The 23513-nt window shown below is 56.4% G+C and overlaps 1 protein-coding gene across 1 annotated transcript; it reads right to left on the reverse strand.

Moving 5' to 3' along the window:
- Nucleotides 1-2234: 2234 nt before the first annotated feature.
- Nucleotides 2235-21982, reverse strand: NGFR (nerve growth factor receptor). The gene is made up of 6 exons (XM_016931494.4): nt 21791-21982; nt 15062-15203; nt 10593-10952; nt 6559-6811; nt 5176-5336; nt 2235-4518 (listed from the first exon to the last, which is right to left on the reverse strand). Exons 1-6 carry the CDS (start codon nt 21854-21856, stop codon nt 4217-4219), a joined length of 1284 nt encoding a protein of 427 aa, XP_016786983.1. The 5' UTR covers nt 21857-21982; the 3' UTR covers nt 2235-4216.
- Between the last annotated feature and the right edge of the window lie 1531 nt (nt 21983-23513).

A 23513-nucleotide genomic window follows, 5' to 3' on the forward strand; every position in this document is an offset into this window, starting at 1 on the left:
CCAATCACTCCCCACCAGGTCCCTTCCTCAACACGTGGGATTACAATTTGAGATGAGATTTGGGTGGGGACACAAAGCCAAACCATATCAAACGTCTTTAAGGTTCTTAGCCCTCCTGTTCCTACGAGCCCCTGGACGGTGTCAGTCACTTCCCTACCCACCACCCCATGCCCCTTGCTCTGAGGAGCTCTTTAAAAGCCCCTTTTCTCACCACCCCTATGCTTCCTCCTTGATTTCAGGCCGCCACTGACTCCCACCTCTCAGCCCACCCTGCTCCACCCAGCACCCTCCACTCTGCAGCTGGAGCTAGTGCTTTCTAAAGTACAAGTCTGGGCTGGGTGTGGTGGCTCACACCTGTAATCCCAGCACTTTGGGAGGCCAAGGCAGGAGGATGGCTTGAGCCGAGAAGTTCAAAAGCAGCCGGGGCAACATGGCGAAACCCCGCCTGTACAAAAAATACAAAATAATTAGCTGGGTGTTGTGGCGTGTGCCTGTTCTCCCAGCTACTCTGGAGGCTGAGGTGGGAGCATCACTTGAGCCTGGGAAGTTGAGGCTCCAGTGAGCTGAGATTACACCGCTGCACTCCAGCCTGGGTGACAGAGCCAGACCTTGTCTCAAATTTTAAAAAATAAAAAATAATCAATAATAAAGTACAAGTCTGTCTATGGCACTCCTATACTTAAAACCCCCCAGTGGCTCCCCAGTGTTCCAAGAATGTAGTCCAGACCCCCTAGTGTGTCTCTTCACAAGCCCTCCCCAATGAGGCTCCACTGATCACCTTCCTACTCACTCTCTGGGCTCCGCGCCCTAGAGCCTCCCCAGCCCACGTGTGCTCTGTGCTGGCGCCCTCCAGGGCCTTTGCTGAGCTGGTTCTTCTGCCAGAAGCACTCTCCCCCCGACCTGTCTAGTTAACTCCACTCATCCTTAAAGACTCAGCTTCCATATCCCTTCTCTGGCAAAGCTTCCCTGACCCCTGGTATGGGTGGGTCTTGCTTAGGATCCCCCCACTATTATAGCAGTACACACCATAGAGGGCCGGTCTGCTCTAGCTCCCTCAAGAATGTAAGGCTGGTGAAGGCAGGGATTTGAGTTCTCCTTATTTCACAGGACAGCATCTGGTTTTCCCCCACCAGACAAGAGACTGGGCAGAGTGGAGAGCCACTCTTAGGTCAAAGAGTATATTTCCCCATCAGCATGGGGGCCCCCTTAGGATAGGAAGTGTGCCTCTTTCATCAGGTTAGAATATCCTCAATTCTGGGACTGTCTCCTTCATTAGATGGGAGCCTTGCTCAAGACAGAGATTGTCTTTCCCATCACACTGATTTTCCAAGTACCAGGATTATTTCTCTTACCTACTCTGAATCCCTCCCGCAACATCTTCCATCTTCCTTACACCCCTCACAGTCTGGGGGCGTAGGAGGGGAATGGAAGACAGAGAACCTCCCCTCCACCCTTGTCTGACTCTGGCTGGGCCTGGCTGGCCCTTCTCCCTGGATCTGGAGGTCAGGCAGGCTTGTTTGCTGTTTTTACTGGAAGAGCAAGCCTCCCTTTGTCTTCCTCAGTGACCACAAGCCAGTCTCCCCGGAGGACTTGGCCAAACCAGCAGGGGCTGAGGCTGAGCCTCAGAGACAGGCACAGGCCCAGGGCCAGGAGCCCTGCAGCCCTGGGAGCTCCCAGGCCTGGGCCAGGCGGGGCTCGAAGCCAGGCTGTCAGGAGCCTGGGTTAGGACCTGCCCACGAGAGCTACAAGGGAGGGGCCTGCCTGCCTAACTCCAGGCCAGGCCTGCTTAATGCCTCCTGCTAGGCCATCTGGAGCCAGATTCTCTCTCTCTCTCTCTCTCTCTGTGGTGTGTGTATGTGTGTGTGTGTCTCCCAGGCCATGTGGGTGGCTGGGAGCTGTGGGGTTGTGACCTGGCCCTCCTGGCGAGCCTCTGACTTGCCTGTGGTCAGTTTCACTTCTGACATCTGGTCAAGTTCACAGCTGGCTAGCTTCCTGCGTGGCCATTTTCACTTTCCCTCTGCAAGATCTGGGAGCAAAGGGCCCCTTCTCCTTCCCCACCTCACCCCATAGTGATACATGGGAACTTACTGGATTTCTGTTAAAACTTCCCCTTTTGGTGTGGGGGAAAAGAGGGCAGGAATTGACCGAATTGGAAATTATACCTGGGTCCCTGCCACACACCCAATCCCAAACAATTCAAACCATGTGTATTTCCAGAAAATCTCTTTGTACTATTTTTCTTTCTTTGCTATTTAATGTTCATCACTTATGTTTTATGTGTAAGTTTCAGGAGGGCCCAAGAAATGATTACACAGGAGGCAAGGAGGGGAGGTGACAGGAGGGTTGCTGGCCCCCCAGCTGGGGGGCCAAAAGGGTTCCATCTCAGCTCAAGGGGAGTAAAAAGGGGCCCCAGAACCAAACACATGCTAAAACATACTTGCAAGCCCCCAAACCCCCTTCCCACCTGCTGGGGAGGAAAATAAATACACCCAGACTCTGTCCCACTCCCCAGGTGCCCAGGTGAGGGGCCAGCAGGTGAGTTTCCTCCCCTCATCACAGGTTGAGGTCAAAGAATTGCCATTTACTACAATGCTCCTAGTCCCTTCCACAGGGCTGGGGGAACCCTGGGCTGGGGAGCGGTGGCTGTCAGCGCACAGCCTGCCTGGGGCTTGTCATGCTAAATAGAGGGGAGCCACACTCATTCCAACTTCAGGCAAAACAGAACAGGCCAGGAAGGGGGTGGAAAGTCCACTGAGGCCTCATGGCCCCCTTCTGGCCAAGCTCAGGAAAAAACAGTCCTTTGCAGGGTTGTCTAGAGCTGGGAGAAATCCCCACAGGTCACAGTCGAAGTCAATTCCTTCTTGCCGCATTCCCACACTGGCCCGCTTTTCTTCATCGCAACCTTCTGGGCCCAGCCAACCCCATGTTTGCAGGGAAGGGGAGGATGGGGGAGCATTCCTCCACGTGTAAGCCCTTGAAGACAGACGCCAGCTCCAGCCTCGGTCGGCAGTCCTTGGCCCGCCAAACCCGGGGGCGAGTGAAGACGGCCGAGCAGACCTCAATTCCCTCCGATGCTTCTCTGGCAGCTGCCCCGGGCAGGATCCAGTCTCAGCCCAAGAGAAAGAACTCATGGAGAAAAGTGAGATTTCTCCTCCTGTGTGTGTGTGTGCGTGTGTCTGTGTGTTGCAAGGTGAGGGGTCCTTGGTCCCTGACCCCTAGGCTGATTCTAGGTGCCAGTGTTAGCTCCGGGTCCATGCCGGCATGGAGGGCAGCAGACTGGAGCCATGCCACTGATGTCACACAGGCATGCCTGAGAGGGACAGGCAGAGGGAAGCAGCACCCTTTCCATGAACCCCAAACCTGACTCCATCATGGACCAGGCCCTAGGCAAGCATCCCATCTCCACGGGTGGGCAGGCAGTGGGGAAGGGGTGGGGGTCTGGAGACAGCGTGGAAGGCAAAGCTCACTTGGCTTCAAGCCCTTTCCCAGAAGGTCACCTGCCACCCTCCCCTCGCCCTCAGGCAAACCTGAGGCCCCTCATTTAGAGAAGGCGGTGCCAGCCTGCACTTGGCCTCCCCGTTGCTGTCTGGCTTTGGGTGAATCACGGCCTCTCCCTGGGCCTCACTGACCTATATGCAAAATGAGGGGGGTGGGCTGAGCTTCGAAAACCCCTCCCAGCTCTGACAAGCCTCTGATCCTCTTCATCTTAGGCTGGGGTGGGGGGCAAGAGGGGCTGAGGGAGGGTTGAGGCCACTGGGATGCCACCCTTGTTCCCCAAGTTCACAGTGTAGAGTCCATGGCTCTGGTTCCTCGATTCCTCCCTCTGAGTCTCTGGGGCCTTGTCACTTCCCCCTAGTACCATCCCTGGTGTTGGCCCCCCACATATGACACCTGCTGTGGTGGGAGGGGCTGGCCCACCTAGCAGTGTGGGAGAAGGGGGCAGGCGGCCTGAGATGGTGACGGGGCAGGGGCAGGGTTGGGGAGGCAGCAGGGGCACTTCTCTCTCTGGACAGGAAGTGTGGTCAGAAGTGAAGGGGCCACACGGGCTGCACCGACAGGGCTGTGGTTTTGGGGCCTGGACTCTGAGGTCCTGCCCAGAGGAGCTCAGTTCTGCCAGGCGGGCCCCCCCCAAAGGGTGGGGGTGCGGGCTCCACAGGGGTTGGCTGGAGCATCGGTTGTCGGAATGTGGGGCGGGGCGGGGGCTCCCCGGTTGGGCTCACACCGGGGATGTGGCAGTGGACTCACTGCACAGACTCTCCACGAGGTCGGCTCGCTGGATGCGGCGCAGGGCGGCCAGGAGGGCGTCCAGTGTGGCGCTGTCCTGGGTGGCCCAGCTTGCAAGCAGGGCGCGAACGGGGCAGGCCTCATGGGTAAAGGAGTCTATGTGCTCGGGCTGGTAGCCCAGCTCGCCCGCCAGGTGCCGCCAGGTGTCCCCCGCAGAGCCGTTGAGAAGCTTCTCCACCTCCTCCCGCTTGGCTGGGGGCAGGCTGCTGTAGAGGCCTCCGTCACCCTTGAGGGCTGCAGAGAAACCAGAGGAGAGTCAGGTCCTACCCCTGAACTCCTTTCCCCAACAGTGGGCACTGGGGTGAGACCCAAGAAGGGCCGAGGCAGTGCTCCTCCCCATCTGGAGGCCTGGGGCCAAGACAAGGTCCTGGGTGGGGCACCAGGAAGTGAAGGCACCTAGGGGGACTCGTTGTCCCTTCCTCCTGTCACTCCAGCCCAATCCCTATCCCCATCCCTCCTCTCTTCCCCTCCAGCAATTAATCATGGTAGAGGAGGAGACAGGGCTTCTCAGTTCTAGACAACTACAGCAAGTGTCCCGGAGCTGGGCTATGGGCCACTAATTAGGGTACACACTTAACTACTTGTTCCCCAGAAGTCCAGGGCAGGAGGCTAATTGCAGCTACTTTGGGCAGTAATTAGCCCCCAGGGGGGACAATTAGCTTGATGAGTCTGGATGCTCCAACTTGTAAAAGCCTCCATTTCCCAAGTCATTCCTCTAGAGAGGACCTCTCCCTCCCATTCCCCTCGGCCAGCCTCTCCATCCATATACAGGGGCACCGCTGAGCCAGCCCTGCCGCCCCCCCCCAAAAGTCCTTCCTGGAGTCTAATCTTAATTGCTTCTGTTTCCTCAGCCTCAGCTCCGCCTCAGCTCCCCAGTGGGCCGCTGCTCACCCTGGCCCGAGGCTGTCTGCGTGTGGGGCTGCTGGTCATGCAGGCTCTGGCTGTCCACGGAGATGCCACTGTCGCTGTGGAGTTTTTCTCCCTCTGGTGGGGGCGTCTGATTCACTGGCCGGCTGTTGGCTCCTTGCTTGTTCTGCTTGCAGCTGTTCCACCTGGAGCCAGAGGACAGGCCAGGTCTCAGGGGGCGAGGGGCTGTAGTGGCCGATGCAGCTGAGTATCTGTGCTCTGCCGTGCGAGGGCCAGGGGCATGGCGGGTGCCCAATTATAACCGCCACCCCACCATCTAAGGCTCCTCTTTGCACATCTGCCCCCACCTACCCTGAAAGCTCCATGAGGGCAGAGGGGCCCTCTGTAAGTGTTCAGTAAATGTTCCTGGAATGAGCAGTGCAGCAAAAGTGACTGCTCAGGAACTCCTCTTCTCCCAATCTACCCTTCTAAAATACTCCCACATGTGGGCAGTGATATATACAAGGATTTCCTCTGCAATTATAAGCAATAACAAAAAACTGGAAAAAAAAAAAACAAATGTCCATCAATAGGGGACTGGCTAAATAAATTACCATCCATCCATACTATTGAATGAGTGGTTACAAATGATCAGCTAATCTACATTCCTGAGGAAAGGTCTCCTGAGGGAGATTGAGTGAAAAAAGTAAGCTGTAGAATATGTACAATGTGATCTCACTGATGCCTAAAAAGCCCTCCATGTTTACATGTAATTATAAAAGGTTTATATACATGTTTATAAAAAAGACACACAGAAAATAGTTGGGAAGGATCCATTTCAAACAGATTCCAATAAGGAGAGAAGTAGGATTTGGGGAGATAAAAGGGGGCTTTTACTTTTTGCTTTGAAAGATATTGGTCTTGTTTGCATTTTCCTAAACACGGATGTGTTACTTTGATGATTTTTTTTTTTTTTTAGAAAGAATGGAAAATGCATTTAAAGCTTTAAAATACCTTCTGGGAGTTCGTGCACATCCTGGATTCCTGGATGTGGGTGCCACAGCATTCCCAGTGTGACAAGCGAAGGGGAAGAGACATATGCATACGCAGGTGACTGTGGGGTGAAGGAGGTTGGGGATGAGGACACAAGCAGCTGGGGGTGGGGAGTCAGGGAGTGGTGCGGCATGGGAGTGGGAGGGGCTGGAGCCAGGACAGGGCAGGAGAGGACAGGACAGGACAGGTGGATCCTCTCCCCTCACCTCCTGCTGACCTGCTGCACCCTGGAGTGGGGCGGCAGATGATGAGTGAGGATGAGCTTGGTTTGGGGTTGAGTTAAAAGGGTGTGTATGTTTTCAGGTCAAGGTCACAGCAAAGTCTTCCTTGAGGGCAAACATCTCCCCTCTCTGTCGCCACCGTGCCCTCTCTTACCTCTTGAAGGCTATGTAGGCCACAAGGCCCACAACCACAGCAGCCAGGATGGAGCAATAGACAGGGATGAGGTTGTCGGTGGTGCCTCGGGTCACCACGGGCTGGGAGCTGCCCATCACTGTAGTCACCACACCTGCCACCGTGCTGGCTATGAGGTCTTGTTCTGGAGGTGCCTCAGGCTCCTGGGTGCTGGGGGCTGTGCTGTCCGAGCCCTCTGGGGGTGTGGACCGTGTAATCCAACGGCCAGGGATCTCTGGGAGAAAAGGCCACAGGAGTGAGGACCCACTTCCCCCGCTCCTCCCTTTTAGCTCTAACCCACTGCCGTGTTCTTCCTGTGTTCCCGCCCTGGCTCCAGGTGCTCTTGTGCCCAGCTGTTATGCACAGCTGGGATTGCGTGCATGGCGTCATGATGCTAAAGAGCAAGGCCTGTGGGCCCACAGAGCTGCATCTCCTTCAGCTTCGCCACTGACTTGCTGGGTGACTCTGGCCCAGCCCCCTTTTCTCTCAGAACCTCGATTTCCTTATTTATCTAATGGGGCTATTAAGAGAGACAGTCTCTAAGCTCCCTTCCATCTGGGGCTATGGTCCTGGAATTCTATTCCACCTCCTGAGTACCTAGAGAGGCCTATCTAGGAGCAAACACACAAAGAAGCCTGACCACAGGGAGGCCTTGAGCTGGAGTCACTCTGGGAAATGTCTCTCTGGCCCCAGCTTGTCCTTGATGACCCTAGTCACCCCTGTCCTAAGGAAAGAAGAGGGTACACAGGTCTGGTCAGAGAGGTGCTTCCCCCACACCACCTCCCTGAGAGCACTCCCCGACTTTTTGACCTCATGTCTCAGGCTCTAGGCTTGGGTGGAAAGGAGGGGTGCGGGGGCAGCTGGATTGCCTCCCTCCAGCCAGCCCTTGGACAGTGGCCAGCCTCTGTTTCCTGTCTTGCCTGGCTCCCACCTAGCCTGATCCTGCCAACCAGAGATGACAGCATCAGGTAGCCCCAACCCTCCTTGGTCAGGAAGCAGAGAGCCAGTGGAGAAGGGGCCCATGAGGCAGGTCCAGCTCAATGCCTCAGCTGGTGGGGGGAGACTGTGACTTGCCACCCACCTAGACCCTCTCATGTTAGCTGGGCATTGCCAGCCTCCCTGGCAGGGGACCCAGCCCTTCCTGGCACCAGTGGGTGGGATTTTCCATTCTGCCACACAGCCAGGGGCAGTGCTAGGGGTTGTGGGCTCTGGACGGCCTGGGGATACTTGTCTGGGCAATGTTGCCTACCCCGTCCCTCCTCACTTCCCACGCCTGGGGCAGGGAGGGAAAGCAGGCAGGACATGCCAATGGGGTGAAGGGGAGGGTAACTTGCTCCCAGCTCTGCCCTCCCAGCCCCCACTTTGCCCACCCAAGCAGGAGTAGAAGCTGCCACCCATCTTCTGGCCTCTTCCACTCAAGATGAAAATGCTTCAAAGGCCCGTTTTCAGCACCTTCTGAGGGGCAAAGCCCCCAGATGTGAATCTAGAATCCATCTGGCTGCCAGCAGTGAGGGGCTGCCATCTGTCACCCAAACCACCCTTCCCCGTCTCCGTCCTGGGAGGGGCCAGAGGTAGTGAAGGAGACAGAGCCCTGTCTTCTGGCAGCCCCAGGTGGAGCATTGGACTGGGGAGGGACTTCTCTTGCTCTGCCAGGGGACTGGGCAAGCTGGGGGGCAGCCCAAGTCCAGAGGCTGGAGACACAGCTCAGCTCAGACTGACCCCAAGCCAGAAGGTGAAGGAGTGTACATGTCCGGGTGCCCAATGAATGAGACCATCACCGAGATCAGAGCATGGTAGGGGAAGGCTGGGAGGGTAGCAAGGCGTGGCCAGACCAGAGGCGGCACTGACTCTTGGGGAGCTGCCCTCATCTCTCCAATCCCCTCTGACGGGGGCGGGGGGATGAGATCCAGATGTGGCCATGTCCACTAGCATTCCAACCTACTAAGCCCTTGGCAGGTCCTGACAGCCATTTCCGGGCTGCATGGAGGGACCAGGTTATCCCTATTCAAACCGAATTTCACTGGGGCAGCGGGTAGCCCTTCTGCCCTGAGGGTGGGTGAGTCACCATGTTGACACCTGAAACGTAAGTAAATGCGGGGAAAGTATGGTACGCTGGAGGGGAGGGGGCAACAAAACCAAGAATCAAATTCCATTTCCTGAAATGGTCTCTTGTCCCAGAGCTGACATTTAACCCTTCAGAGCCTGAAGCTGAAAGGGGAACAGGGTCTGGGATGAACACTCCCTCAGGAGCACCCTCCTCCTTCGGGGTGGCTGGGAAAGTGGGCTGGTATCTGAGAGGAATCTGTGAATGCCCCAAAAGACAAAGCCTGCTCCTCCCACAGTCACCAACTTTGTTTGCTCTAGCAGCGCCCCTAAGTCCCCCAGCCCCGCCCCCAGCTGGCTGGTCTGGACTTGCCTACCGAAATGAGCTGCCTGCTTGCCTGATGCCTGGCTGCTGAAACCCTCCCTGCGCTCTGCCTGGCGCCTGATGCCACTTGCCTGTCTCCTGGCCCAGGGCAATTGCCACCAGAACCACCACATCCTACTCCTCATTCCTTCTCCAAGGCAGGAAGCTTTGAGCTCAACCTGGCCTTAGCCCAGCGTAACAGCCCTCCCCATACTGAGCTCCTAAAGCCAGAGATGGCAGGACTTGGAAGGCAGGTGTGGGTTGTTGGAGCCCCTATCAGACTGGAGGGTCCCCAGGGGCAGGAGATCTGGGTGCTGACTGAGGCAGAAGCTCTGCTGCCTCCATCAGAATGGGGGATCTCTAAAGTGAGAGCTATCTCTCCTTCAGCTGGGGACTAAGTGCTGGCACCATGTCTCTCTCATTAGACTGGGCGAAGGCTATCTCTCCCATCAAACTGGGGGCTCACTGAAGGAGGTGCTGTATTGCCTGCTCAGGGTAAAGGCAACCTGAGGATGCAGGTTAGGTCTCAAAGGGAGATAGCTCAATGTGTGCATGGCCACAGGATGATGGACAGGATGTAAAGGCACTGCCAGCCTCTCCCCGAAGTGGAAAAGCCCACCAGTCTCCCCTGAGACGGACGTCACCAACCAGAGACCAAAACAGCTCTGCCCTGGCTCCCATGGGGCTTCCTTCTCCCAAGAACCACCCCATCTCCTTGGGGCCTGTGCTTGGCTAAGGTGGGCACGCCCAGCTCCCATCCATCCCTGGAGCTGACAGCAACGAGCATGCACTGCCTTGTCCCCGGGCTTTTGAGCCCCAGGTCTGCCCCTCCCCTCCTTCTTCTTCCACAGAGCCCCTCCTTAGTGTTCCCTGCACGCCCCTCATCCTTCACTAAACTGCGGAACACGGTTGACCCCTCCCCTAGACAGGGCAAGCTGAAGTGGGCCAGCCCCACTGTATTCCCTAACCCGCAACAACCCTGGCAACCATATGACCAGTGAGGAAACCGAGGCCCAGAGACAGGAGTGGACTCCCTAACGTCAGTCAAGGACAGGGTGGGTTCCATCTCAGGTCCCAGAGCCAAAACCCACCATGGACCTAGACCAGGGCTCAGAGTCAAAGGGTCCCAGCTCCTGAGGGTCCTCAAGCTGCTCTTCCAGTTCAGAAAGCCTGCCTCATGGGTCAGACCTCTCCCGTTCTGTGCCCTGGGGGTAGTGGCCACCTTCGAGCTGCTTGCTGTTCAGCTAATCACTAGCGGGAAGCCACAGAGAAATGCGTCCCGGAGGATGAGTTACAATGTAGTACCCGCGGCCTGGGACGCTGAGAACGCCCACTTTCCAAGCAGCCCAAAGAAGGAAACACAGAGAGGGGTTCTTTGCTGAGACAGGATCGGGAATGACCTCCTCCCTTAGGTTACCAGGAAAGGACTGAAGCTCAGGGAAGGTGCACGCTGCCTCAAGGTCACAAAGCTGCCCCAGCAGGCCAGGCAAGGTCCTTGTCGACCTCCAGAGAGCGCCCTTCCTTATGCCCCCAGCCCACCCCCGCACCCCTACTCCCTCCGCCCCCCGAACCGCACTCCTACTCCCTCCGCCCCCCGAACCGCACTCACCCTCGCACTCGGCGTCGGCCCAGCGTGTGCACTCGCGGAGCTGGCGCTCGGTGTCCTCGCACACGGTGCAGGGCAGGCACGGGTCCACGTGGTTGGCCTCGTCGGAATACGTGCCGTCGGGGCACTCCTCGCACACGGTGTTCTGCTTGTCCTGGCAGGAGAACACGAGGCCCGAGCCCGCCTCGCACACGCGGCACGCCTCGCAGCGCCCAGTCGTCTCATCCTGGTAGTAGCCGTAGGCGCAGCGGCACACGGCGTCGTCGGCCTCCACGCATGGCGCCGACATGCTCTGGAGCCCCACGCACTCGGTGCACGGCTTGCACGGCTCGGTCGCGCTCACCACGTCGGAGAACGTCACGCCTGAGCGCAGCGGACACCAGATTTAGTCGTCTGCTCTTTTGGGCACCCGGGACGCAGGAGCTGGAGTCTCTCCCTCCCCCATTGCCTGCCAGGACGCTGACTTCCTCCTTCAGCCTTCTCATCGGCTCCCACCCTCTTCCAAGGGACCCTGACCCCTAGCCTGTGAAAGTTGGTGGCAGCCAACTGGGAAAGCGGGAGGAGGCCCGGAGCCGCATCCTCCAGGCTCCAGAAGCACTGGCCGGCCGGGAGGCTTTCCGGCATAACCCAGCTGGTGCCGCTAAGTTTCTTGGCAAATTCTCTTTGAGAGTTCCCAGGCCTGTACTATGTTCCCAGAATGATTAAGGAATAATCCGAACGTGGTTCCCACCCAGCCCTCCCCGCGGGCCAGAGCTGGGCTGCTAACCCAGTCCAGGCAAGGTAGGCCTTCCCCTAGGGAGCCTCCTGCCTCATCTGCCTTCAGTTCCTCTCCACACAGGTGTGGGCTCAGATGCAGCCTTAATGGGAGTGACCGGGGTTAGACAGCAGAGTTTCCCACCCATGGCACTACCCCCACGCTGCTGAAGGGCTTGGATCCTGAGGGTGGGGACGGACCTGCAGGCAAGAGGGCTCAGGTAAGGCAGGAGCCACTGAAGCTAGAGAGCTGGCTCTTAGCCCACACTCACTCTCTCAGATGGATATTGTTGAGCAGTACACAAGCTGCACAACTATATGATCACCCTTTTGAGATCTGCACATGCGTCCTCTGCCCTTTCAGCCAGGATGCAAGGGAGATGTCCAAGCTCATTCTTCACTCATGTTTTCTTAATTACTGGATGTGCATTCCAGAATAAGGAGAAGGAGGCCGGGCATGCCAGGGTCCTTGCCTCCTTGTACAGGGAGGGGAAGGAACAGGGCCAGATCTTCTTCACCCCTTCCAGCTTTGGGTGGGGAACTCTGTGCCACCCTGGATCTGGCAGGACCTATCCTTGCTCCAAGGACAGGAAGAGCATAGATTTAGGAACCTGAGAACCAGGGAAGGACAGATTGTTCAGAATGTGGAAACAGAAGCAGAAAGGCTAAAGCGCCATTGGGGGGAAACTGAGGCCTGTGGGGGGGTCTCAACATTATTCAAAGGCATCAGAGACAAGATGGAGCAAGGGGTCACTGGCTTCGGGGGTGTGGTGGGGGGATGAGGAGACAAAGAAGGAAAAGCCAGAGAGAAGTGAAAGGGGCAGAACTGGGGACAAAGGCTGGGCGTGGTGGCTCACTCCTGTAATCCCAGCACTTTGGGAGGCCAAGGCGAGCAGATCACTTGAGGCCAGGAGTTCAAGACCAGCCTGGCCAACATGGCAAAACCCCATCTCTACAAAAAAATACAAAAATTAGCTGGGTGTAGTGGTGCACGTCTGTAATCCCAGCTACTCGGGAAGCTGAGGTGGGAGGATTGCTTGAGCATGGGAGGCAGAGGTTACAGTGAGCCAAGATTGCACCAGTGCACTCCAGCCTGGGTGACAGAGTGAGACGCTGTCAAAAAAAAAAAAAAAAAAAAAAAAGAAAGAAAGAAAAAGAAAAGAAAAAGGGTAGAGGAGAGAAGAAAAGACCCAGGAAGAAGGGCCTGGAGGGAGACTTCAGTTTCAAGTGAATTCTGACAGAGGAACCCTGTGTCCCTTTTCCTAGGAGCAGGCAGATCTGGATTCAAAATCCATTTCCATTGCTTATAAGCTGTGTGATTTGGGTGTTTTACTTAACCTCTCTGAGCTTTTTCTTTCTCTGTAAAAATAAGGAGCAATATCTGCAGTCACAGGGTTGTAGTGAGGAATAAATGAAATTCAGCCATAAAGCCTTGGCACATAGTTGGGATCCTATAAAGATTGGGCCCCATGGGGGTGGAGAGCGATGAGGACATTGAACTTTGGTGGTAGGAATATGGTCAGACAGCAGAAAGAACGTCCAAACACAAACAGCAAAGGCAGGATGTCTGAGCTATACAAACAAGAGGGTCCTGGCTGGCTGGCGTGTGATGGAGGGTAAGTCTAGTCACACAGGAGGGGAAGAGGAGAAGCCTGCTCATGGCAAAACACAGAAAATTAGCAGAAAACTCCTGGGAGAGGGTTTTAGGTGGTGTGAAAAATGTGGTCTTTTTTGGCAGAGAATGAAGGCAGGGGCTTAATAGGTTTCCTTGTGGAAACGTTTTAAGGGTAGAGGGAAAGTCCGCTGGGGTCTCCGTCCCATAAAGTGGGCTTGTAAAGGCAGCCTGTTAATACAGCTGGAGGTGGAGGAGGGGGAGACAGGGAAAGAGGGGAAAATGGAGGGGAGGGAGGAAGTGGAAGGGAGGATTCTCAAAGCCACCTCTCTGCCTGCCTCCCTTCCCTTCCAGAGATTCTGGAACTTCCCTCTCCTGGTGTCCTCCGCCCCACCTCCTGCTGAAGGTCCTTTGACTGAAGGGAAAGGGTTCCCATCATTTAGGTCCTGGGAGGAGAGTCCTGGGCTGGAGTCTAGGAAGCAAGAGAGGCAGATTTGGAGGTTCTGGGATAGCTGATGGTTGGCCACCCCCACCCTGGAATGGAAACCCTGTTAGACCAGGGCCAGAGCAGGTGGCCATGAAGCAAGACGGCAAAGGCATTGGAGGATGTCCCACCTCCACACATACGCCCAGGCATTTCTTGGCTGGGGAATGGTGTTATAGGATCCACAAGCACAGAGATGGGAAAACAGTGTGTCTGGGGAACACCAAGAGTTGGGGTTGCCTGAAGGACAGATAGACTCGGGGGGACATCCAGAGGTAACACTAGGTCCGCAGGTGGGTTCAGAGGCCCCAGCTCTATCCCCTTATTCCCAGCCGGATTAAAGAATAATCTGAGTATGGTTCCCTCGAGCCCTCCAGGTGGGCATCGAGTGCCAGGTAGAAGGCAGGGAGTCAGGAAAAGGGCAGGGAGCCCACGGCCCAAAGGCAGCAACTGAGGACTGGGGGCACCGATCAGGGACCGAGACTCCTGACTCAAAAGCATGAGGGAATTCAGACCCTGGACAAGACTGGGGCCAAGGGGCCCAGACCCACCAGCCCAGGAAGATGAGATTCTCTCCCCTCCTGAAAGAAATCCCAGGCAGGGTCGAGCACGGTGGCTCACGCCTCTAATCCCAACACTTTGGGAGGCTGAGGCAGGTGGATCACTTGAGGCCAGAAGTTTGAGACCAGCCTGGTCCACATGGTAAAACCCCATCTCTACTAAAAATACAAGAATTAGCCAGGCATGGTGGCATGCATGCACCCGTAGTCCCAGCTACTCAGGAGGCTGAGGCATGAGAATCACTTGAAACCAGGAGGTGGAGGTTGCAGTGAGTTGAGATCATGCCATTGCACTCCCAACCTGGGCAACAGAGCAAAACTCTGTTGAAGGAAGGAAGGAAGGAAGGAAAGGAAAGAAAGGTAAAGAAAGAGAGAGAGAGAAAGGAAGGAAGGAAAGAAGGAAAGAAGGAAGGAAGGAAGGAAGGAAGGAAGGAAGGAAGGAAGGAAGGAAGAAATCCCAGGCGGGAATGGGCACAGCTCCCCGTCTCCCCTCCCCTCTGTCACCCCACAGTAAGGACGTCTTCATGGCGCTCTGACCCCCATCCCTGCTGCCTCGGGAAAACTCTGCTTCCTGGTCAAAGCTGGAGAAGAGTTGGCCTGTAGGGAGGAACAGCCACACCCCCAGGATCCCCCAAGGTCAGCCTTCAGGGCAGCCAGGATTTGATCCTCCTCTCCCTTCCCCCAAACACACCGGGGATAAGTGGCAGCCATTGATTTTGCAGTGCAGATGACATTTTTAGCTGGTCTTAGCATCAGCTACTCCTCCCTGCCCAGCCACACTCTTCTACCAAGCCTCTGCCTTCTCCAGAGCTGGGAATGGGCACCCCTTGGAGATCCCCCATGGGGTTCCCCTCCTCCCTCTGCACACTTCCCTTCTCCATTCTCAGCTTCTCGAATCTGGGAGAAGCGCCTCCTACACTGGGTCAGACCCACTTCTGATGACCTTACAGTAGTGGTCTTATAAGGCCTCTATTGGGCATGCTTCTCCCCAGCGCCCCTCCCTTTCACCCCTCTCCTCCCTCCCATTCTTCTCCCCTCCTCCTGCCCGCCACCCTCTACTCACTGTCCAGGCAGGGCTCACACACAGTCTGGTTGGCTCCACAAGGCTGGGCCACACCCTCGCCCAGGTTGCAGGCTTTGCAGCACTCGCCGCTGTGTGTGTACAGGCCTGTGGGGCATGCCTCCTTGGCACCTCCAAGGGACACCTGGATGGAGGGAGATCGGAGGGTCAGACTGGCAAGAGAAAGCTGGGGTGGGTTGGCGGGGGTTCTTCCGGGGAATCAAACACCCTCCTCCCACTGCCTTCTATTAGAACCACCTGGGCTGGGATGAGCTCACCAGGGAGGCGTTAGGAAATCAAAGCTGACAGGGGAAAGGCAAGTGAGGGACAGTGTGCCCCTGCAGGCTGCTGGGGGTGTGAGGTCAGAGCTTCAGCTGCTGACCTTCTGCAAAGTTCATCCTGGGGTTACAGTAACTCCTGGAATCCCAAGGATACACCACATGGGGAAGGTGGCCGGAGGCCCAGCGGAGGGCCTACCAACAGGGATGTCATGAATGGTTGGACAGGTTGTAGCTTGCACAGGGCTCCCAGCCAACGGGGCAAGTAGAGCTGAAACCTATCCCAAACTCCATTCGCTAAGCTTTGCACCTGCTGGGTTGTATCTACCCAGAGGAGGGCCTTTTTTCTAACAAAGGCCAGCAGGGCCTTACTCCAGGTCCTTAATTCCACATATTAAATAATAAATGGAAGATGTCCATGCCCAAGAGCAGAAAGGAGAGGGCCAGGGTCTTGGGTTTGAATCCTGACTCTACACTGGGGGTCTTGCTTGCCCATCTTCCCTCTGAGTCTTCATTTCTCTACAGAGATGGCAACAGCCTGGTGCCAGGGCAAAAGACCAGCCATTTGGCAAAAGCCTCGCACCAAGATGGAGAGAAAGGGAGAACTGTTATCAATGATGGGACAGTGGCTGCTCTCACCACCCAGCAGCCCTGCCCTGCCACGGTTTGATTTCCAGCCACCAGTCCTCCCCCTCCCCCATGTGGCCACTGGGAACAGGGCTGGAACCAAGGGAAAGGGGAGTCAGGTTCCTGCCACTGAAGCATCTTTGCTCGTGGATATAACAATTTAACACCAGATTCCCCAGGGGGAGGGGCTGGTGGAGGCTTGCTTTATATTTCTGTTCCTTTAAAAAAAACTTAATGTCTAATAAAACTCCAAAGCCTGCTTTGCTAGCTCCAGACCATGCAGCCCTCATTTGATGCTGAGAAGTATGGGCTCTGGGGTCGTGGGACCAGAGGGAAGCTTTACAAGCTTGTTTTGGGCATTCTGCTTCTTCTACATTGGCCAGATCATGGCCAAGACACTCCTTTCCCTCCAGCCTTTTAAAATATCCTGCGGCCTCATCAGGGTTTGGTGGGGAAGGAAACAGAGGAGTCAGGGGGATAGACAGGTTGGATCAACCCAGGAGGGAGTCTGTGGTCCTCATGAGACCAGCAGGACAGGCACAGGCAACAGAGGAGGGGGAACCTTGGTGTTGCCGCACCTCCTCCAGGGCAGCAACACACTCAGTGCTGGGAACATCTGCAGACCAGGAGCCTCAGGGTCCCAGATGCAGGCTTTCCCTCAAGAGGCAAGATTCCAGAAGGGCCTGTTCTGATTTCTTTTCATCCTTTAGGGCTCTGCTTAAATGTCACTTCCTCAAGGAAGTGGTCCTGTTGCACCCACCGCTCACAGATTAGGTGGGGCTGCCATGTTACACATCCAGCCTGTTCTCCGGTTCTCTCTGCTTTTGTCTGGCCTGAACTTTATAGACTCCCTCATTGGACTGTCAGCTCCCTGAGGGAGCTGGATTGCCCCAGGGCCTGATGCGGTATCTGGCATGCAGTAGGGACACAATGCATACACGCGTGGAGTTGAAATACATGAAAATACTGTATGACCTCAATTAACCAGAACTCTGGGAGAGCGACTGTTGGTTAGCCGAGATTCCAGACTGCCAGGCTTTGCTGCTCTCATCATTTTTGCTTTTCACCATGGTGGCTGCACCTTTCCCTGTCTCTGGAGCAAAGCTTCCTGACTTCCCATGACTCAGGGACTCTGTATTTACACCAGCGATTACTCTGGGCTGCAATACAGGGAAACTCTTGTGTTCTTTTCCCAAATTACCACACTTTTGTCTTTTTGAGTTCTCCTGTCAGCCTTTTTTTTTTTTAATATAGCTTTTCTGTTTCCTCCCTTCCTGTCAAGGTATCAGTTGTCACTTCTTGCTGCTACCAGAGTGTGACCTGAAGCAACCCTTCCCCCACCACGCTAATCTATTTAAGGTCTAATTGAATCTTCAGAAACTGTGGAACTCGCCTTGGTAGAAAGGCATGTGCCGGCTGGGCGTGGTGGCTTACGCCTGTAATCCCAGCACTTTGGGAGGCCGAGGCAGGCAGATCACGAGGTCAGAAGATCGAGACCATCCTGCCTAACACGGTGAAACCCCATCTCTACTAAAAATACAAAATATTAGCCAGGCGTGGTGGCGGGCGCCTGTAGTCTCAGCTACTCAGGAGGCTGAGGCAGGAGAATCGCTTGAACCCAGGAGGCAGAGGTTGCAGTGAGTCGAGATCGTGCCACTGCACTCCAGCCTGGGTGGCAGAGTGACAGTCTGTCTCAAAATAAATAAATAAATAAATAAATAAAATAAAAATAATAAAAAATATAAAGGTATGTAAATAGGATCTGAACCAGGAGGAGGCAAGCCTCTGAATACAATCTGTGAACTCTCACGCCACTCTGAATCCTGGCTCCACACTTGTCCTGGGTCATAATTAGGTAATGATGACAGTACCTGCATCATAGGATTGCTGTAAGTATTACACAAGTAAATAAGGTATTTATGTACTTTGGGACCCCTCTTTTCTGTCCTCCAGGGTCTACTTTGTGGCCATTGGCTGTGTTCCAGTTAGTTGGGCTCTGGACAGCTGAGGAGATCTGTCTACAGTGGTCTTGGGTGGTGTGGGAGCTTTGTGCAAATGCCCCTGCCAAGAAACCTGTTCTCCCTGCTGCAGCCTGAGGTCCTCTCTCTTCTCTTAAAAACTGCATTTGGAGTAGGGGCCAGATAATTAGTAACCATGCATTTCCTGTCCTTGTTTTATGTTCCCTATGTTGTAAAATCCTAGATCTGCTTCTTAATAGTATGTTGCTTAGGGTAAATTACTTAATTTCCCTAAACCTCAGTTTTTCTCACCTAAAACATTGGGTTGATAATGTCTATTGCCCAGGATTGCTGGGAGAGTTAAGTGAAATAATTTATGCAAATATGTCTGGTCTATAGTAGGAATTTAATAAATGTTAGTTATCAAAGAAGCATCTCATCTTAAGGAGACCCCAGGCAGGAGGGGTGAGTTTAGCCAAGTAGGGAGGGGTGACTAACATTCAGGCTAATTGCTCCAAAATCAGATCCAAAAGGATTAATTTATAGGAATGACAGATAAATTTCCCTGAAATTTGTATGTGTTACACTTAGTCATTTCACATTTGACAGAATGATTTCATCTCATTTTTAAGAACGCTTGTAATCTTTTTGTTTTGGCCATTTCAAGGCTTACAAGGAACTAAGGTGGAAGGATCCTTAGATGAATTGACTTTTAAGAATTTTTATTTTTTTTTAATTAGAGAAAAGAGAGAAACAGCAAAATAGTTGAAAGTGTTTGAAACCATACGAATGTTTCAGTATAATCAGCCCTGGCCATTCCAACAGCTTCAGCAAAGGGCTCTTAAGTGAATGGGGCCGTGGTCACCGCCATGGGATGGGAGAGATTTTCAAACACCTGGAGGGCCTTTTGAGGTCGATGCAAACCCAGGGGAGGCACTGGCACATACCCCTCACTCCCTTTGGATAGGGGAGGCGTTGGGAGGAAAGGAGCTAATTACCCAAGATAAAGTAGCATAGAGACTTGAGAGGGGGAAGGGGCTCTGCGTGTGGACAAGGGGCTCAGATCTAAATGTGTGGGGCCAAAGGCATAGGGCACGATTTAATCTCTCAGAGCCACGACTCCTTCCATGATCTAGAAGGTAGGGGGCGGGAGGGAGCCTGGCATATGTAGGAAAGAGAACATCCCAGGCCAAGCATCCTGGGTTCCAACAAAGACGCCACCACTGACTCACTGGGGGAGCCTGGTCTCGGGCCTGAAAGTCTAGAAGGTTCTGTTTCCTCAACTGCGAAGTGGGAATAACGAAATTCACCTTGCTAGGACCTTATAAGGATTAAATAATTCAAGAGAAACTACCAGGGAAGTGCAAGGCACGTAGTAGGAACTCAGCACATGCGATTATTCCCGCCTCCCCACGCGGTCCCCCAGGGAAGAAGCGAGGCGCTTGAGCCAGACTGGGCTGGAACAGTGCGGTAGGGGCCCGTCCCCCGCGGAGCTGCCTCCCCATCCACCATCCACCCAGCTCAGCCCGGCCGCTCACGCACGCCCATTTGCTGCCCTCGCTCCATCCCTATTAGGCGCATTAGCCAGCGCGGCGGCTCTGGTTACAGACGTCTGAATGACAAAGTGCCTCCATTACCGGCGCGGCCCGCCAGCCGACCCGCCGGGACGCGCTCTGGTTTCAGCCCTCTCTCTCTCACCGCGGCCCAGGAAGAAACTCGGACCGCGCACAGCCATCCCAGACCTAGCAGCCGCGCGCCGAGGCGGAGGCGGGAGCCGCAGGGGCTGCAGACGGCAGGTTCCTGTTGGGGTACACCTTCCCAAGCGCCCAGGTCCTCCAAGCCCAGCTCCCCTCCTTCCTTGGGTCTTCGCGCGGGGACCCTCGCTCTTGCCCAGACCCGGAGCCCAAGTCGTTGCCCCTCTGGGATCCGGTCCCTCCTCCCCGCTCTCCTGGTCCACGCTCGCCCACCCGCGTCTGAGCAGCGTCTCTAACCAGCGGCGTTAGTCAGCAGACGTGCCCGCGGTCGCTCCCAAATCCCCGGACGCAGCCACAGGTCCTGACAGCTCCAGGGAACTGGGGCTGAGCTTTCGGGCTGGGGCCCGCACCCGGACAGAATCTCTGCCCACCTCACCCGCAGGCTCTACCGCCGACGGACTCTGGGGACAGTGTCAACCCCCCCCCCCCCCGCGCGCTGGGAAACGCAGCCGTGACCCCGAGCTGGGACAGCGGCTGCCCCCTGAAAAGGTGGGGGAGTACCGAGCTGGGAATCAGGTCGGGGAGTCTAGCCACGACTCTGGCCCAACTTGCTGTGAGATCTTGGCCAAGTCGTTTAAACTCTCAGAGCCTCAGTCTCCGTATCTGTAAAGCCGGAATTTGGGGCGCAGTGCTCTGATGAAAGATGCTGGCAGGGAGAGTGAAGACGCCTCCTCCGTTGCCAGGACTTCCAGGGCATTCGGTTCATGGCCATAAAGCAGGCCACATCTGACAATCTCGTCGGACCACCCGGAGGACCCGCCGACCTTTGCCGAGTCGGTGGCTCGGGATACCGCGCTACAGAATCCGAGGCGTCCGGGCGCCCCCGTCTCGTTAGCTGCCCAGCGGCTTGCACCGAGAGCCAGGAGAGGCTCAGACCGGATCCCGACCCTTCGAGGAGCGGGAGCCCACGGAGCGCGGTGGGCGCGGCGCTCGGGTCGCGCAGCTAGGTGGGGAGCGGCGCGCAGCCCCAGACTCGTAGGCAGGCAGCGGCGGACTGCACTTGCCTCGCCCCGCAGCGCCCCCTGCCTGCCGCCTCCCGCCTGCGTAGCCAGAGCTGCGCGCGGCCAGGAAGGGTCCCCGCCTAGTGCGCCCCGGCGCTCTGCACCCCGAGACGTAGCCACCGCCAGCCCGGGTAGGGGCACACCCGCTCCGTCCCTCGCGATCCGCTGCGCTGCTTCAAGCCGTGAGAACACGCGCGTCGGAGGAGCCCGCCGGCCGTGGGGGAACCCCGGGAGCGGGTTCGCCCCGGCGAAGTGGGCACTCCCCTCCCAGCCTTAGATCCGCAGCCCCAATTCCGGGACTGGGAGAGGCCGCGAGCAGGAGCGCGGGGACAGGCGCTGGAAATGTCCAAGCCTCTGCTCTCTCTTCTCGTCTCACTGTCCCTCAGCGGGCAGGCGGGACCCCGACCACTTCAGGGTCCGCACCCCGCTCTGTCTCCTTTCCTTCTGCTTCCATCTGTCTGCCGCCCTCGCCGTCGCCCCTCTTCTGCCCTCCCTAACCCACTTCTCAACCTCTCTCCTGCTCCCCAACCTCTCCCTCCGACGCCCCTCCCCCCCATTGTCTGGCCGGTCCCCATTGTCCTTGCCGGGTCCCCTCTGCCTCCAGTCCCTCCGACCTCCTCCATTGTTCCATCCCGTCGTCCCGGGCTCCCCGCCCCAGCCCAGCTCGCCCCTCTCATCTCTAGTCCCCGTCCAGTTCCCCCTCCTTCTCTCGCCTTGGTTCTGTCCCACGACTCTCCAGAGACCGAGATGCTGAGGGGAAAGTCCCTTCGGGATCCCGGCATTCGAGTGTCCTCTTCCGAAGAACCTGGGCATCGGAGAGCCCCATGCCCCCTCCTGAAAGACCCCTCCCAGCTCCCCCACCGCCCCCTGCGGTACCTGAGGACCGGCATCCGTGCTCCGGTCTTGCCCGCATCTCCACCCTGGAGAGTCGCCTCTGCGCTCCGGGAACCCTAGACCCTCCTTCGTGGTCCCGGCATCAGAGGTCCTTTCCCACCACCCACCCTCAGTAACTGGGACCCCAATGCTCTGTTCTGTTTCCTTGGTGGCGGCGCTCGGCTCTTCTCGGAGTTCTGATCCCAGGAAAGGGAGCGGGCCCCCTCCGGCTAACACTCACCCCCAGAAGCAGCAACAGCAGCAGGCGCGGCCCGTCCATGGCGCGGCCGGTGGCACCTGCCCCCATCGCCCGCCTCCCGCGGCAGCGCTCGGCTTCCAGCTCGGTCCGCTCTGCGGACTGATGGGGCTGCGCTCCAGCGCCCCCCTCCCCTCGCCCGCCGGAGCTGGCCGCGGCTCGGCTCGCTCTGGCTGCGGGCGGGAGAGGCTGGGTGAAGCCAGTGCTGCGGCCCCGCCTCCGCCCCGCCCAGCCCGCCCACCCCCGGAACCGCGCCCGCCCGCCCCGCCGCCTCGGGGTGGGAAGCAGAGGCAAAGGGAGGGCGTGCGGTTCCCCGCACCCCGCTGCGCTTCTCCCTGCCTTGTCCCTTAGAGCCTCTCACCCATCCCGCCCTGGTACCCAGTTCCCGGCCCGCGCTACTGCGCGTCCGTCCCGGATGCTGTGGGCCCGGGGACCAGGGCGTCCCCACTGCGGTTCCTGTTCCTCTCCGGCTGTGGCCCGCCACAGGGTTCACTCTCTTACCCATCTTCCTCCGCCTCTGGCTTCATCTTCTCCCTGGAGCCTTGCTCCCTAACTGCCCCCTATCAGTAAGAATGCCCGCTTGCCCTCCCTGCCCTTCATCTCAGTCCATCACCCCACCTCCACCCCTATCCCCACCCCTCCCCTTCCCAGTGCAGGAGATCCCTGGGCAGAGGCCTAGGGGGAGGGGAGGGGCGCAGGCGCCCTGACCTCGGCCATCGACATTCAAGGTGGAGTCCATTCCGACATCATTTGATTCTCAAATGAGGGGTTTGAAGGGGTCACAGGTGTGCACACAGTGCACAGGAATACACACTCTCAAGCTCACTTGTATGTGTGATGGGGCACTTACGTGTGCCCACACCGTCCTCATGCACTCCTGCCGACCTGACTGTCCCACACATGCACCTCTCCAGGCATGCACACGGGCACATATGTGATCCGGACATTCAAACGCGCATACCTACACATTCACACATGCATGTATACAGTCGTGTCTGCATAAGCCCTCACATGTATACAGTCACACAAACACACACATTCATGAGTGCACACACACACTGACACCCATCAACAAACAAACAGATGCATCTTCAACAATATAGACTTCACCAGACTGTGAGTGTCTCCATGGGCTTATGAGCTCTGCAGGCAGGGATTATGGTTTCTTCTCTGAATTCCTGGTATACAGTAGGGTTCAAGAAAGTTCTGTAGAAGGGAATAAATAGAAAAGTGGTGAAATGGACTCATATCTGTGTACCCATCCATGTGCTAGGACCAAATTCATCTTGCCCTAGAAACCTTGCCAAGTCCAAATAATATGCCTCCCAACCCAAAAAGCATGCCACCCACCCTCATGCTTACCCCTTTCCTGTTCCCTCCATTTCTTCGTTCCCAGACATCAAGACCCTGGAGCACAGAGTTGATGGGGGTGTCTGCAAAGTCTATCCCAACACCCAAATCTTAACCATGTTTGGATTTCAGTTTCCTCCTGGAAAAAAAAAAATCTCGCTACCCTCCCCAGTTATGGAAACAAAAGGGAGATCAAGAGCGCTTGTGGGCCAGGCACATGCCTGTAATCCCAGCACTTTGGGAGGCCAAAGCGGGTGGATCACCTGAGGTCGAGAGTTCGAGACCAGCCTGGCCAACATAGTGAAACCTCATCTCTACTAAAAATACAAAAATTAGCTTGGCGTGGTGGCTCACGCCT

This window comes from Pan troglodytes, chromosome 19 (assembly GCF_028858775.2).
Source record: "Pan troglodytes isolate AG18354 chromosome 19, NHGRI_mPanTro3-v2.0_pri, whole genome shotgun sequence".
NCBI classification, from domain to species: domain Eukaryota; kingdom Metazoa; phylum Chordata; class Mammalia; order Primates; family Hominidae; genus Pan; species Pan troglodytes.

Excerpts from the sequence above, each read along its gene's own strand:
- NGFR (XM_016931494.4), bottom strand. The coding sequence starts at position 21,856 with ATGGGGGCAGGTGCCACCGGCCGCGCCATGGACGGGCCGCGCCTGCTG. Across the intron at positions 15,204-21,790 it reads TGCTGTTGCTGCTTCTGGGG|GTGTCCCTTGGAGGTGCCAA; the intron begins GTGAGTGTTAGC and ends CCCTCCATCCAG. Across the intron at positions 10,953-15,061 it reads GTGTGAGCCCTGCCTGGACA|GCGTGACGTTCTCCGACGTG; the intron begins GTGAGTAGAGGG and ends CGCTGCGCTCAG.